The sequence below is a fragment of the Glandiceps talaboti genome, chromosome 5 (genome assembly GCF_964340395.1).
Source record: "Glandiceps talaboti chromosome 5, keGlaTala1.1, whole genome shotgun sequence".
Taxonomy (NCBI): domain Eukaryota; kingdom Metazoa; phylum Hemichordata; class Enteropneusta; family Spengelidae; genus Glandiceps; species Glandiceps talaboti.
In genome coordinates, this window is record NC_135553.1 from 4,732,501 (window position 1) to 4,750,000 (window position 17,500).

General features: G+C 36.7%; 2 protein-coding genes across 2 annotated transcripts in view; both read right to left on the minus strand.

Moving 5' to 3' along the window:
* LOC144434900 (fatty acyl-CoA hydrolase precursor, medium chain-like) overlaps positions 1–9,376 on the minus strand; it is a 9,474-nt gene extending 98 nt beyond the window's left edge. Inside the window, exons 1-9 of the mRNA XM_078123418.1 lie at positions 8,753–9,376; positions 7,850–8,003; positions 7,097–7,282; positions 6,454–6,647; positions 5,275–5,425; positions 4,338–4,534; positions 3,006–3,129; positions 1,979–2,120; positions 1–233 (exon numbers count right to left, since the gene is read on the minus strand). The exon at positions 1–233 is cut by the window's left edge and continues 98 nt beyond it. Of these exons, the coding sequence (XP_077979544.1) occupies positions 1–233; positions 1,979–2,120; positions 3,006–3,129; positions 4,338–4,534; positions 5,275–5,425; positions 6,454–6,647; positions 7,097–7,282; positions 7,850–8,003; positions 8,753–9,376 (2,005 nt within the window). The remainder of the gene's footprint in view (positions 234–1,978; positions 2,121–3,005; positions 3,130–4,337; positions 4,535–5,274; positions 5,426–6,453; positions 6,648–7,096; positions 7,283–7,849; positions 8,004–8,752) is intronic.
* A 1,531-nt stretch (positions 9,377–10,907) lies between these two features.
* Positions 10,908–17,500, minus strand: part of LOC144434902 (neuroligin-2-like) — a 16,929-nt gene continuing 10,336 nt past the window's right edge. The window contains exons 3-9 of the mRNA XM_078123419.1: positions 15,949–16,134; positions 14,915–15,111; positions 14,377–14,527; positions 13,289–13,504; positions 12,813–12,938; positions 11,635–11,770; positions 10,908–11,118 (exon numbers count right to left, since the gene is read on the minus strand). Of these exons, the coding sequence (XP_077979545.1) occupies positions 10,908–11,118; positions 11,635–11,770; positions 12,813–12,938; positions 13,289–13,504; positions 14,377–14,527; positions 14,915–15,111; positions 15,949–16,134 (1,223 nt within the window). The remainder of the gene's footprint in view (positions 11,119–11,634; positions 11,771–12,812; positions 12,939–13,288; positions 13,505–14,376; positions 14,528–14,914; positions 15,112–15,948; positions 16,135–17,500) is intronic.

Below are 17,500 nucleotides of genomic sequence, written 5' to 3' on the forward strand. Positions count from 1 at the left end.
GTTCACCAACATCTTCGCAGGGCTCGCCTGTTGGACACTCGCACACTGCTTCTCTGGATGCAGACCTGACAACTTGGTCATCATATTGCATCCAATAAGCGTGTGCGTCTGAATCTACCGTACCATCTAACATTTTACTGGTTGGGGCCATGATGTGAAAAAGTCGTTGGTTATCCTTCGTATACTTCTCCCATTCACCTTCCACGTTTGAAACTGATGTATCTGTCGGATTCCTGTAGGTGAAACGCATAATTGAAACGTGTCAGCATTGTAATGCAAATTTCTAAGACAACCCCTTATCTTTTTGTACGAGCTAATTAGAACCGTCAGTTGGTCCATTGGGCAAGTTGATAGGAGATGGACAACTCGAAGACCTGTAGTGTCCTGTAAAGTTCCTATGTTACAAATATAACTATCGGTTAGTGACATTGAACGTTTTCCACGGTTCGTATGAATTATATATATATGGAACTCGTTCAAAAGATCGAAATATACTTCACCCCCCTAAATTCAAGAGTAGATTAGGCCAAACATCCATCAAATTTGTTGGTCCCATGGTGTGGAACAGTATTCCAGAACACATTAAAGATATCCATTCAAGAAACAGGTTTAAACTCGATTTCAAGGACTACTTGTTGTTAAATTCATAATTTGTCTTTACATTGATCACTATGTATATGTATATATTCTGTTGGTGTATTGGATTTATACTTTTGTATGCGTTTCTTTCTTTCGCTGTGTTTTTGTTTTCATTTTTCTTACTCAGTGTGTTTTTCATGAACTGCGTTTAAAATAGGAACACGTCAAATAACTGATTTTGTAAAAAAATAATATAAATATTGTAACGAGGCTGAACTCGATTAGTTGCTTGACCAACTATTTTTCAGTCTTTTTCTCTACAGTACAATGTATATAAAAAAACTGCTATGTATTATTATCATTAATTTGAGAATAAATTATTATATATATATATATATATATATATATATATATATATATATATATATATATATATATATATATATATATATATATATATATTATTCGTGTGGGGTCGCAGATATTTCGCAAACTACACAGGTGTTCTAGTTGGCTTGTCACTTGAATTCGAACCCAAAGACACAGTTCATTGCAGCTCCGATAGTTCAACGATCGGAGATAATGATTCTATAGCTAACACTCTTGGGGCTCTGCACAGATATTCATAACAACCACGATCAGTTACCATGGAGACCATAATACTGTTTTATAAAACAACATTTCGGTTTTATCTGTATCGATAAGTTATACCACGGTGGCCACATTTGTAAGCAATTGCAATCAACCGACACTTTTCTATTGAGGGTACAGTTGGATTACTGTGTGTGCCACATCTACAGGGGTTTCATCAATGCAGGTTTAATATCATCTATTTCTAATTTTCAAATGGTGTCCTCAATTTAAATTATTCGAAATGTATTTCAGAGAAAAGACCATTCATCACAGTTTTAACACACACATGTGGAACTTCCATTGGGAAGCTGATTTATCGAATACAGGTAATTGACATGAAGCATGAAAATTGCAATTGTTGGCCTCGACTCCAAATAGATCGCAGCACGAACGTTAACGATATAACACATTCAAAACATAGAAAATCATTATTCAGGGTTCATTGAACTCAATCTTATCTCATTTAGCGCGGTTTTAATATCCTTGTTTTATTTTTAGCAAACGTTAAAATAAAATTGATTTTCAACTTTATACCTTTTTAGTTGTCATATTTTCCCTCTTTGATTTTGAATTCGTGCGTGTTTGTACCTTAATTCCCAAATACAGATTTGTGTATGATGTATGCATTTTGTAAGAAAGGGATTTTTGTTTTCACTCTAAATGTGAATTTTCTACTTGATGCAATTACAATTATTATCACGGGAAGTATAAAGTGTAAATAATTTGCATAATTAATGGACACAGGTCATGGAAAAAGCTTACTTACCCCTCCGTAACAAAGTTATACCAGAGATCCTGTACTATATCTGTCACTTGTCTGTCTGTGTCTGTCCAGTTTAGGAATGGATACTTGTCAGGCATATAAGGTGTACCGAACGTAAACCACAAATCATCGGTATGAATTGCGCCTGGAAACAAATGTAGAAATAGTCGTTGAGATATAACTGGCAATCTGTATATTGTTGGTTCTATCCTTGATGTTGCGTTTCATTGACTCAAGTATTTGGGTAATAAGTTTTGATACTTCCCTAAATCAACACCGTGACAGTTGCATATTTAGAGACCTGATACATCAAATGCTGATATGCAAAGATTTCTTCCAATGTGCTCAGTGACTGCACGGGTCGTATATTAAAGGTTGTGACATAATGGGTATATGCTTAAAAACAACTAATACATTTGCAAGAGGTTTGATAAACTCTATACAAGTCCAGGGAGTAACTAACTACTCATGAATTTCACTACATAGGTAATTTATTAACCAGTGACATATTGTGTGCCTCTCTGCCCAAACGTTTGCAGTGCTGGGTTCGACTTGACAGCAAAATTGAAATAAAGCACACCAGTAATTACAGCTAAAACAGGTAGTGTTCGCCAGAACAATATTTGTTACATGCACATTCACGATCAAAGTTGATCAATTTGCGTTTTACTTGATATATAACACTTTTACTGCTGAACACGGAATGGTTGTTATCAGGGGGAGTCTAAACAGTTTAAGGAACATAAACAAAGCTTTCTCCTCAATCACATCACAAAGCTAAATAAAAGTGCTCTTTTCTAGCAAGTAAAACAACAACCTGAACTTGCTAAATGATCAACTTTGATGTATGAGTTATGTACAATCTTCTGGCGAAGACTCCCTGTTTTAGTTCTGATAGTAATTTTTCTTTTACGAAGGATACTGGAAATGATTGTACAAACAAAGCATTAGTTAAACCGAGTGATGTGTCCGTGTGTGCAGTGATCACGGATATTCGATCCTTTAGCAATAGAATGTATGGCTAGCATACCCATCCAGTCAGGAAATATACCACTTGGATGATCAAAGCGGTAGGCATATGTGTCCATTCCAGCTTTAGACGTAAAACGTGCTTGCCAATGGATACTTGAATCGAACAGTCTTTCGTCGATCATCTGGAATGTGAAAAAAATGTTATCGTATGATTTATTTTTATTTTTTAACTTAGTTATTTACATAATTTCTTAAAAAACAGCACATAATAATAATGACGAGATGAAACGATTTGGTTATACATATAGTGTGCACTATATATATATACCCCCCACACACACACACACACACACACACACCCACACCCACACACATTCATGTATGTGTGTGTGTGTGTGGGGGGGTGTTAAGTTTGTAAGCAATACGATACATATTAAAGTTTAAACATGTGGGGGAGGAGGGAGTCATTGATTGGCACTGTCACACAACCACTGCCCCCCCCCCCATCCACCACCACCACCACCACCACCACCACCACCACCACTATAGCCATATCGTTAATGAAATTTGCTTGTTCCAACATATATACTATAATGTTAAGGAAAAGTTCAATTATCACTGAGGTTTTAAATAGTATAAACAGGTTATCACCACCATTTATGTGGAATTTATTCACACAAACATATCTCAGTTACCAAGTCTTAGGAACAAGTCCCGTTAATGTTACGAACAAAAAGGTACGAGTTAGCCTCTTCGTCATTTTTGGGAGCGAAATTGGCAACTTGCCTATATCATATCAGTCATATATAAGAGAATGTAGCGACTTGAAAGAAAGTCTTTAACAACATGCGTCAATTATGGGTACAGCTGTTTTGAAAATGCTTTCTTGGACTCCGTAAAACAAAGAGCCCCCAATGTAACAGAATTCGCCACTTTTTTATGTGCTCATGTTGTGCAATAATTTTGTATGTATGTATGTATGTATGTATGTATGTATGTATGTATGTATGTATGTATGTATGTATGTATGTATGTGTGTGTATGTGTGTGTGTATGTATGAATGTATGTATGTATGTATGTATGTATGTATGTATGTATGTATGTATGTATGTATGTATGTATGTATGTATGTATGTATGTATGTATGTGTGGTCAGTGATATTAGTCTCTGATCAAATTTTAAAAACTGACGTTGAAAGAATTGAATTGAAACGATATCGATAATCGACATTGTTTACAAACAATTACGAGCATAAACAGTGACAGCAAAAACAAATGGTCATGTGGACATACGGACAAGCACTCGGAGTGAGCAAGTATGAAAAAACTCAAGTTCTGAGACATGTTCTCATATATACTACACAAGTACACGTAACGACATGAACTTACATTTGTGTATGCGTTCTTTAGTAACATTTCATCTGTAAGGTCCTCCCAGGGTAAATTGGCATATTCCAATGCATTGTTCATGTCTTCATAGTTTACGTTGTTGGAATAGTATGGTCTCTCAGTGACGACACTATCCCATAATACTTGTCGAAAGTCTTCCAGAGTTATACCATTTGCCGGGTCGTCAAACCAACCCACTGCATTTAAAGGATAACACTTTTAGATGCATGTCAGCCAAAAGCGAATAAAAGATATGATGTGTATTCAAGCTAGTTCATGTAGGGTCAAATCTAATTTGTAAATTACAGCGAATTCATGCAATTGAAAGAAGTTTTTATGAGATTGGTAAAATACGCAAAAATAAACACTGATGTATCGCCACACTTCAAATATAATCTTGTACATTAGAATTAGAAAACTGGTATATTATATATACATGCATACTACATATACACATATTACATGAACTCGTATAGTGTTGATATTCAACTAGTTTACTAGGTAGTCTAATAAGTATCAGTATAAAATCATGTTCGCATGAGAGAGAGACGAATTGTTGTACCATCAAATATATTTTTTCCATTTTACAAATATTTCATTAAATTAACTTATTCCAAAAAATTATCTATAATTTTTTTTGTACTTGAGAAATCGGTACAGTGGTAGAATTTCAGTACAACTTACTAGTTAGCAGTCGATGTCCAACTGTTTCCAAAGATTTTTTTTAGCAGTATACAGTTAATCAGATCTTGACGAAAGTTAGACACACCGCTGTTTGTTAGAACTGGTTGCCTTCCTTTTTACAGGTTTTGCTGTATTTAGTCCCTTCAAGAATTCAATTACCTATCTTTTACGTTCTATAAAATACCAGACACATTTCATTTTTTTAAAAAGTTTTCCTGTGTTATGGACAGTGATAAATCGTTAATGAACTTACCCATGAGAGGACTGGTCTCGTCATTCAGGTACCCAAGCATCAACGGCATTTTATGGAATGCACCTTTTTCCATCAAGGTTCTTGGGTTGTCGGGAAGAAATCCACCCTCCCCATCCACGACAGGGATGAATGTAAACGTATCATGATTACCCTGGGAGAAGTTAGAGAAACACATATCGTAAATAATACTTGTATTCAGTAATGTAGAAGTCAGACAGAAGTTGTCCAAGGACAGCAATGTCATTTTATATGCAGGCAACTATAGTTACTATAGTTACTGTAACACGCTTGTAGTGAGAGTTTATCTGTGGGTCACTCTAATTTCAAGCATGTACAAGACGACTGGACGGAATTCGCCAAATTTTCCATTTTCGGTGAAAGAGTATGTCATGAGTGAATGGATTTCTGTTGTTATGAACGTTGCAATTTCAGTACACGAGACTCCTTAAAAGTAAATTAGGGAAATTCAACTTATCAGTAGAGTACCGGTATGCTAGTACATAACTGGTTATTCCCTACACGTTCAGTCGTGGCGGCGGAATATAAAGGCAATGGCGACACTGAATCTACAAGTTGTCGGTTCGAGCCATGTCGCTTCCATTTGTTTCTGAATGACTTATAAGTCTTTGGGCCAAATTTTAACCACTACTATACCGTCCACTGTCAATTCCGCTGTACAAATAGGGACCTTGTAGTCATTCATGTGAGCTTTATGATTTAATTCTATGATAGTACAGAGGCTGCTCCCCTCGACTAGAAAGTTAAGGATGTTATATAGGGATATGACAAGATAGGTCTTTGCTAGGAGTAATAATTGTACACTATAGTCAATGTGGCATGGTCATGACATTCATTATGAAAGGCGCTAGCGCTATAAAAATGTTATCTCTAATATTAGTATTATTACTATTACTATTATTATTCTTTCTGCTTAGCACAATCCAAGACGTTTTCAGTAGACTACACCACTTCATGTATATGTCTATGACTTACTAATGTGTACATATAGCTACCCATAAAGAAAAGATTTTTTTCATCTTCGGTTTTTATTCAGCAAGCTTCAGAGAGTGCAGGTCCTAGGTCTTACTAGAAGACTACATTACATACTGTACAGGCTAGAGTTGGTATACTCCTCTTTATATACAACCAAAGTGTTCGCATAATATACACTGTACTTACCGGTGGTGTGTGATAACAGATTTCCAACGCGTCTTTCGTCATTAGACAAGCTATCAGATCCTCGTGCGGAGTACGTGGACAGCCTATGTTGTCTGCTAGTCCATAGGTACCATTCAATGGGTCGTACGGTGGAACAAAGGTGGAAAAAACTGATAATGCACTACCGCTTTGCTGGATAGCTTTTTGAAACAACCCTTTGTTTTAAAAAATAAAAAGACTTTATAAAAATTGATTCCAAAACTATGGTAATAGAGTTTGGCGTTATAATTTATTTGTATGTATGTATGTATGTATGTATGTATGTATGTATGTATGTATGTATGTATGTATGTATGTATGTATGCATGCATGCATGCATACAACACAATGGGGTATAAAAAGAGTTTCGTTTTGGTATTTCTTGGCAATTGCGTGAAATTTATGTGATGTTAAATCATGAAATGACTTTCCAGAACCCAAAGGTATGCGAACATCTCTATTTCCTGTAGTGGCATTCCCCTTTTATTCAGTATGTATGAAGTCAACCAAACTCATGACCATTAAAATAATGTGCTACCAAATTTAATAAATTGGGTTTTTTTGTGTGGATTTTTTAATGTGTTATCATATGATCAAACACTTACAATCCGTACAACAATCTTACCCTCAGACATTGGAGATAACAAGTGCATGGCAACACTGGAACTTCCCGCACTCTCTCCGAACACAGTCACACGGTCCTTATCACCTCCAAAGTACTCAATGTTTTTCTGTATCCATTTTAAGGCAGCTACTTGGTCTAGCATTCCATAGTTACCAGGAGATGCACCATCCATCGTACTTAGATAGCCTAACCAGTAATAGAAAACGGAGCATCAAACGCATTGACATAATCTGAAAATCACCACATCTTAGATAAAGTCTGTGTTTGTTTGCTTTGCAATTAACAATTTGTGGGAATTGTATACAGGCCGCAATATCAGTCGTATTCCTAAGGGTATATCACCATTTACATTACGAAGGCTATAAGTTTGTTAATATCAAGGCCAAAAATCTCTTCCTAAATACATACGTTATTAAATCCGCCATGCGATTAGCTCTTAGGAATGAAAGCTCGGAATGATTTCTCTCACAAGAACATATCATCATTATTTATGGTTTTATTAGTATGTGCAATTATTTCATTTGTGCTGTACTGTTAATGATTGTGTTCCTTTATATTGTGTACACCTTACAATATTTAATCACACGGTTTGGGTTACCATGGGTTACCATGGGTTTATTCGTTGTAACCAGACATCTTGTCAGCGAAGAGTACATTAATATACAAGTAATTCCTGACTTGTCGATCTTCGTGATATCATGATGCTCAGATAAACTGACGAGAGTTATGGCAAAGAACTGTATACTTCCTCACCTAGTGCTCCAAGACGGTAGTTGAACGTCACCACAACAACTTTCTTTCTCTGTGCCAAAATTCTACCGTCGTATAAATACATAGCAGTGCCAATTTCGTATCCACCACCCTGTATGAACGCCATGACGGGGAACTTTTCTGAGGGATCCAGTGTCTGTTGAACGAATTGAAGGGTATGTTGGATTAGGATGTCAGTGGTAGATAATGGTGCTTTAGTTGTGAATGTTTTGTGCTGATTTTTATCGATGATGATGATGATGACGACGACGCCGATGATGATGATGATGATGTTGTTGTTGTTGATGATGATGATGATGATGATGATGATGATGATGGTGGTGGTGGTGGTGGTACCCGTTGTTGTTGTTGTTGTTGTTGTTGTTGTTGTTGTTGTTGTGGTGGTGGTGGTGGTGGTGATGGTAATGGTGGTGTTAAGAATGGCAACGACGACGACGATGATGATGATAACATATTAGTTTGTTTATTTGTCTTGCCAATAATCAGTAATAGATACGGTATTCAACTGTGTACGTTTTGAAGTCTTGTACTTTGACATGCATCGTACTCAGATCATACCAACTGATATGCCAGCCATGGTTATTGTTAGATAGTATACTTTATAAAGTGTGTCGACTTCGCTAAAAACAAGATAATGAACGTCAGAACCCCTAGCTTTCAACAAATGGAGAGATTTTACGAATTGTAATGAAAATCATTCCCGAGGTACATTATCCTACCTTCCATTTGAAATACCTTACGGAATAGAACTGTTGAATTCAGAGTAATCATAGAAACGGTACCGGTGCCAGTGCATAGTGATCACAGCCCAGTTGGATTGGTGCACTGGTATTTGTCTATTGATACTAACAATGAACTTTGTAATAATTCAGAAAGAATACTCACCTCTGGTGCATATATGTTCATATAAAGACAATCTTCATCGAGGATATCACTGAATGAAATATCACTATTGGATATATTACGGATTGTTCCAATAATTTCTCTAAGTCGTTCCAAATCAATCGGCAAATTACCAATTATCTCTTTGATTATATCCCGGATTGGTTCGGGTATTGGTATGTCATCATCTAAGTCGGGTGCTATGATTGCTTTCAGAATGTCTGCAAGTGCCAAATTTGTCGACGGGCCGATTGGCAGTGGCGGAAATGGTATTGGTAAGGCAGTTGGAAAGGGAATTGGAAGATTAGACAACGAAAAATTATAGAAAAGCGAACCAAGTTGTGGGCACGCTGGTCCGTAGTAAGTTGCATCTCTTTCTTCCGTCCACGATGGTTCTGGACCTGGAGGTTGAAATCTTAGATTATCGACAGGTGGAGCGGCGAAGGGAATCCGACCAAAGAAATTGACAAAGAGATCGCCAGTTTCATCAACTTGGTATCTCCTGCCACGTACATCTCCTTGGTCGGGAATGTTAACTACTTTGGTATCACCCTCATAGTTAAATCCGTGTACTAAGTACGCGCACAGAAAAACTACAGCAAGGTGAAACAAAGGAGTACTCATCATCTCAACTGTATACTAGCATGTGATTCAACCGTACAATCCTATGACACGAGGTGCATACACGGGACAGGCAGCCAAAATATCAGTTGTCAATCAATTTGTTGTGAGAACCAACGAGAATATAGCATCAGGTACATCGACCTTGAAGGTCAACATAGATAATGGTTGGAGTATCCCCAGTATCATCCTGTCACACCATTTAGATTTATGACTTACTTCGAGACCAAAGTAGGTTGTTAGGAACAATTAGGACACGTCATGGGCACTGTCTCTGTGCAAGTGTTACGACTCACAGATCTAAATTATATCCATTCAGGATATTGTAGTGAATTTTCATCTTGAACTCTTACTTGAAGTCAAAAAGCTTATGAACTTTGTACTTACAGTGACATTCCGTTACGCCTAACACATCTCGACATTGCCGGGTATTTCGGGATTGTTTGTACCAGGTACGATTGAACTAGTTTTAATATGACATGATGTGTTAATTTTAGAACTTCATTATATGAATTAATCGTTTTGTAGAAGTTCTATTTTTAGACTAGCAAAACAAAGTATAGGGCAAATTTAGCGTGCGTAGCATCCCTAAAGTTTCCACTGTGTATTCCAAAGTTCAAAAACTGACGATGAGTGCCAAACTCAGTTTTCAGATAAATTGGCGAAATTTGTACGACATTGACAGCCAAATGTCGTAAAGTAAATATTGAATAGTAACCCTAGTAGAAAATTATATACAATAAAGTTTGCCTAAAGGTATTTTTCATTGTTATTTTTCTGTTCTAGCCAAAACACGTCAATGGTAAAGTTTGACTGCATAGCATGCCTACATTTTCTATTATGAATTCCAAAGTTCAAAAGCTGATGATAAACACTAAATAAACTCTTTGGATAACAGAATGATGTGCTGATATCATGAACATCAAATGTGTGGACGTTCAAATTTTGTATATCATGATGATAGTTACACGTTTATTACTATCGACAAGATTTTTATTTGTGAAGGTTATAAATCCCAAAATTACATTGCATATCTAAAGCACGTAGTTGAAATACAGTAACATTTACAATATCATGTGAGATGATTGACATGGTAATACATGAAGTACATACAAAAAAAACCTTCTCACTGTTTGTTTTGTTAGTCATTTCTATTAGACATCTTATATTTCCTATTCTAGTTTATTGAATAATCCAAAAGAGTTTTCAAAGTTAAAGCCAAATGACCATATTCTCTCAAATATTAATTTCAAACCACGGTTGCTAAGGAGATATTGATTATCGGCAACCCATGCAAATGACATGTCTTTGTAATCACCTAGTCACACACGACTGTAAGAATAACTTTTATCAAAACAATGAACACCATGTTGTTTCAACAGGCATCACAGTATGTGTACGTGCAATCAGGAGATGCTGTGGACGAGGAAACCTTCTAATCACTGATACTCGTTCCTGGACAAGAAGGCAGCGCTCTTAACGATTCATCAGTCACAATCTAAGAATAATTATTATGAAAACAATGAACACCTTTGTTTCAGCAGTCATCACAGTACGTACAATCAGGATATGCTGCGGACGAGGACACCTTTTTATCATACTCGTTCCAGAAGGCAGCGCTCTTAGAGTCCAAATCGTTACTGGTAGTACAAGGTAAGTCGATATGAAACAAGTCAGATGTCTCTGGGTCAAAGGTTTTCCATTTGTGATCTATGTTTGGTATTGTTTCACCGTCAGAGGTTGGGTTACTGAAAATGTAATAAAGAATACATGCCTAAAGAATACATGCCGAAAACTATAGTTTGATCTCAGACTCTATGCACTCTCAGAGACTGAGATGTCCCCTCATATCCAGTTATATTAGTAAACACTCATCCCTGTTTTTCCTCTCACTCACCCCCTCTTCTCTACCCTCCCTCCCTGTCTGTATGTCTGTATGTCTGTCTGTCTGTCTGTCTGTCTGTCTGTCTGTCTGTCTGTCTGTCTGTCTGTCTGTCTGTCTGTCTCGCTCCACCAACAACACTCCTCGCTTAATTTACAAGCATCTGGATACCACAAACAGCATATATTTATGAACTATAAACTTTAGAATCGTATACAGTACCGATACAGTTATTTAATTGGTCTATAGATGAATACGGTGTGAATTTAAAGATAACTGATAAGACAGCACAATATATTCAAACTTAGTACATAGTAATTGAACGATTCAAAATATTCACTGCAATGTCGACACAATGCATGCATATCTAAAATTTATTTACCCATATTTGGCAAAATTAGTCCAAAGTGACATCACTGTATCACTCATCGATCTATCAAGGTCAGTCCAGTCACGTCGACGGTCATTTTCGTACGGTACACCGAATAGATAAAACAGTTCTTCACCGTGTACAACACCTGGACATGAACGAGGAACAGGCTGACGTTAAAACGATTATATCAAAATCAATCATACCGCAGCAGCTGAAACAAAATCTATAACACTCACCAACTGACGAACTCCAGAGACAATGTATTGAATCACCTCCTTATATTCTTTGTATACCCTATGCCTGCAATATTGAACATCTAACAAGGTATCGGAACAATATCGATGTGAACTTCGACCACATTTCTGAAGTGATCCATACCGTTTCATTCCTTTCGTGAAATTCGATAACCCTTCTCAAATCCAACTAAATATCTATTCAACGATCCATAATCCTAAGTTTAACTTCACCTTGTCAATGAGTAGACTGTTATCAACCCTCAGCAAGAAATTCACACTCCAGTTGCACTCATTGCTTTATTTATCAGTCATGATTTATTTCAAGTACATTTAACGTGGTATGGAATAATAGTATACCATGTACAGAAATCAGGTGAGGTAACGTAACATACATCGCTACCACCGGGTACACAAGCTTGTCTCATTCATGTAGCACACAATGGCATGACGTCTTTAACATGACTGCCATCGAGTCGATAGACGTATGAAATGTCGTAACATGCCCACACAGCACCACAGTCAGTGAAACAATATTTCGGTAGATATTCCTTCGTTTTGATCACCAATGCAACAAGTTCATACACAACAGACCTGACCGTGGACTTATTTCAATCAATGTTGTCAAAAGTAGTTAAGAGAGTTTCAACTTATTTTCAGTGGTTTATTTTATTGTTGATGTCACTTTTACATTCACATCAGTTTCAGCAATTTGAGTTGTGTACTTAGTGGCCTCATATATTCAAAAATGTAAAAACAACAACCACGGACATATGCTTTGAAGAAGAAGTTAGACAACAAATTTTAGAAACTATCTCTACGAACGTAGTTCATTAATTCCAGTGAACTGAACACCCTCTTCCCCTTTTAGAAAGAGGACTTCTCATTTTGAACAAATGCAATAATATGGGACTACTAGTATCTTGGTCAAGTTTTGATTTGAATTGTACAAACCTGTCCAACTTGGAAGCGGATTAGTCTCTGACATATAATCAAAGCGATAGAAATATGTTGGCACGGAATCCTCGGCAATCAGTCGGGTTTGGAGATATACTCCAGCCATGTAACCTCGATCAACACCTAACTAAGATGAAAACATTCAAAATAAATTATTAATCAAAATGTAGAGATTAAAAAGGCACATACATACATGCATACATACATGCATACATACATACATACATACATGCATACATACATACATACATACATACATACATACATACATGCATACATACATACATACATACATACATACATACATACATACATACATACATACATACATACATACATGCATACATACATGCATACATACATACATACATACATACATGCATACATACATACATACATACATACATACATACATACATACATACATACAGGCAGGCACGAAAAAGCTCATAACTTTGTTTCGTATCAAGTACTCACCTTTACGTAGCTATCTCTCAATTCAATTCCATCATCCGGGTTCTTCCATGGCGTGTAACGAAAGTTTATTGAATTGAAAATGTCATTATAAGCTACAGTATCATCACCAGCTCCATTCTCGTTGTAAACCCTCGAGTTGACGACCCGTGTCGTTATCAAATCTTCAAACTTTTTCTTCGAAATACCATTGTTATTAACCCCTGGAATAACCACTGCAGAAATAAATACAAAATCAGTGTTACAAGTACGAATTGAAATATAAAAATCCAAGGGAATGAAATTCATTTAGTAAATATTTGCCCAATATATTTGTTACAAACATGTCGGTTTTTGGTCTTTTTAATCTATTGCCAAATCTGAATAAGATATGACAGTAGACACTCATATTATCAAAATGAGTTATCATAGTTATGGTGTACATCAGTTTTATTATGAATAAATAATATTGAATGCATCCGTCTTACGAAAGCGAACAATTCTTTATTTTCAATTTCTATTTTCAATGAGGGCTACAGGGCTAAGCTTTGATGACGCATGCGCAGAAACGGATTGCTACCTGTATGTTGATAACCTGACATGACCTACAATTAAATTTAGGTCAGCTAAATGTACATGTATGAGGATTAGTCATAGAAATACAAGGTTTATAAAACACCCTTCCGGGAACCATTCCGAGTGCTAGATTCCACTGAATTATTAAAGAAACAAGGTCCATTTTGAGAAACTACCTCATAGTCGCTAAATAAAATATTACATGAAACTCAATTATTTCAATGTGTGCCTTGAAGCGAGTGTAATATTTCCAGATAACAGTGACATGTTTACACATGTGCGGTTTCTCAACAATCTTGATTTTAACAATAACTTTTTGTAAAAAAAAAATAATTACGTCGACAAATTGTTCAACGAGCTTGACGAAATGTGAGCCTCGGACTAAAGAGATTATGCTTAGTTAGTAGAATTGCATTACTAGTAATATGTAACTCTTTAAAACAAAAACAAAAAAATAAATAGAAAATTTTCAGATCTGACCCGTTTCTCTTTAATTACTATAAGTTGATTCGAATGAGGGTAATATACTAACATAAAGTGTATCCGTTCTCATGCCTTGTATATCCACTAAGCCATGGTACTTTGTTGTAGTCTCCATTAACCATCATTGTGTAAGGATCGTCTGGCATGAAACCACCAGGTCCATCCACTATTGGACAAAATGGAACCATGTCACCTTCCGTCTATTGTATTGAGGGAAACATGTGAAAACTCTGTCAGTCTTGAAAACATAACACTTTTATTTTCTTGGAAATAACAACAACAACAACAACGACGACGACGACGACGACGACGACGACGACGACAACAACAACTTCAACAACAACAATGGACTAAAAAGAAGAACCGGGTGTGTGTGCACGAGTTCCGTACAAGTAACAGAATCGTGAAGTAATAAGTAATGGTCAATAACAATATTACAGTAATCATTTTACTAGCGAAATGTTAAAGACATGCAGAATTGATCATGAGATGTATCGTCATAAATATTCAATACTCATTTCCACTAGTTTCTTCCTAATCCGAGGTAATAATCTTAAAACTACATATCAGTTCTGGACTGGACTTACAAAACTAGAAGAGGCAGTTGCAATTTCATAGGCGTTTCTTGTCCTGAGGCATTCCACCAATTGATCAGAAGGTTCCGTCGGACAATCCATCATCTCGGCCAACCTCTTGGTATTCTTAACAATGTCATATGGGGGAAGTTTAAAACCGAAAGGTACAAATGCACTTCCACTTTGTGCTATTGCCCGATGAAATAGACCTACAATCAAATGAAGAGTATCAGTGTAGAGTAAAAGAAGGACACCCGACCAGGCCACGACAGACAGACAGACAGACAGACAGACAGACAGACAGACAGAGTTATCTATATCAGTGTTCACACTGTCAAACAAAATGGGAGCGCTACCATTTGATTGATTTCATTATATGTAAAAAAAACACACGCATAATTGAGTAGTCGCAATAAACTACTCAGTCACTCCGTTTAGCTAATACTAGTATATAGCGCCCCCAGGCGACCGTAATCTCTGAATTATACGGATGTTTGATAAATGCCACGCTTCGTTTGTTACATATTAGCAATTAAGAACAATTAATGGCATACAATGAGATGTATACAAGGGGTACCGTGAATAATTAATGTACATGCACTACCAGCACTGCATTAACATATGTTTTACATTTAAAAAAGTAAAAATCACATTTTCTAAACCTGTGTGTATAGGATGGAATATTTTCATCAATCCATACTTTAAACTGGTAAAATTTATGGTTATCCTGAAGATTGTATATGGATGGCTATAGACACGGGGAAGCCAAATACTGCAAAACACTCTCGCCAATGATTATATCGTAGCTGGCTGTTGGGAAACGAAGAAAAGCAATATCGAGAATAACTTCCTGACTCGCTCGCATACATAAGTGCATTGACTTGTTTGTTTGTTTGTATGTTTGTTCGTTTGTTTGGGCGTTTATTTTTCACAAATGTCTATACAGTAACAACACCATCGACCTGTACAGTTAAAATGTACATGTGTCGTTGATCTGTAATAAGTGTACAAAGATTCATAGTACATGTATACAGAAAATTATTCACCTTTAGCCTTGGGTGAGATGACTTGTAAACCAACACTGGCGGCGCCTGCACTTTGTCCAAAAAGAGTAATCGAAGAGTTGTCTCCACCGAAATAATGGATATTGTCATTTACCCACTGAAGAGCTGCAACTTGGTCCAGGGTTCCGTAATTGCCTCGGGCTGCATCATCATTCGTGCTGAGAAAACCTAGGGAATACACGTGAACAGAATTATTGAAACCTGAGAAGATCACTGAAACGGAAGAAGGCACCTGGATGGGATTGTTGACACAATTCTAGATTTGCTGAATATTTATCTCCAAGCTAACATCACTGTAAAAGCTACACGTTTCAGACGTACTTTGTTCTTCTTGGTTTTGAAATGTGAAGTTTCAATCAATGTTGAGGATTTTGTAATGTTCTATGCCTAGCTTCATATAATACAAGTACTCCCGATTGAGCCGATAGGGAATTGCAATAAGATCACTATTTTGTCTAAAGTACAGTCTGCTCAACATCGACGACGTAGTTGTTGATTTGTTCTCCTTTATTGGAAACATTGCTCAGTGAGAGTCGAATTACACTTGTTTATGAGCCTATCGTAATAAAGAAGTGATAATCAAGATTACAAGACGCAACACTTTCAATACCAGAGTGCAGAAACACTTGGTACTTTCTCTTACAACCAAAACAATGCCTCCGGCGTTATTCAAAACTAAGTAAGTGTTACATTGTGTAACTCTGGCTGTTCCGAATATATACAGCGATCGCGAACGAATGTAAGTTATGCAGAACTTAAGTCAGAACGAATATAATTGTAGCTTGTTTCTGTCTGTTGCTGAGAGTCATTTTAACGACTCTATAGCGTCTCATGTTTAGAGGACTTGGATTTTGACCGCCGAGCGGTGAGCATCTCTCCTGGTTCAGGCTTTGGGGTGAGACCGGCCGTAAGGCCGGACTCAGTGCTTTGATAAATACTGTCTATGTTCCAGTTACACAACACCATACATCGTCTCGTATATTATCCTTGCATTACAAGGCTTGTAGATCTTACATGTTAATATTTGATAACGGTATCACTATAAGGATAATCCCCATGTCAACTTTTCTTAAAGCAATCTTGTATACCCTATAAATCTTAAGCTATGTATAATATTTTACATAATTCATAATACTCCATATTGTTTGCATGGGTAACATGGGAATAACGGATTTGGATTACATGATGTTTTTCAGAGTATCTTATTGCTTGTACGAGTAATGAAGACGAACATTTCATATGTGTATAATGAGTTTAGGAGAGCTAGTGTGTGTCGACAGGAATTAACGCATTGGTTGGTAGTTAGGGTAACGCCTTAGACTTGAAGCTGCCTGAGTACAAGCCCGAGTAGTGATTGTGGTGGTGGTGGTGGTGGTGGTGGTGGTGGTGGTGGTGGTGGTGGTGGTGGGGATGATGCTGATGATATGGTAGTTGTGGTTGTGGCAGGTCACGACAGCGATGTACAACCGACATTTGTAATAATTGCCGACATTTGTAATAAACCGAATAAAATTGCCGACATTTGTAATAAGGT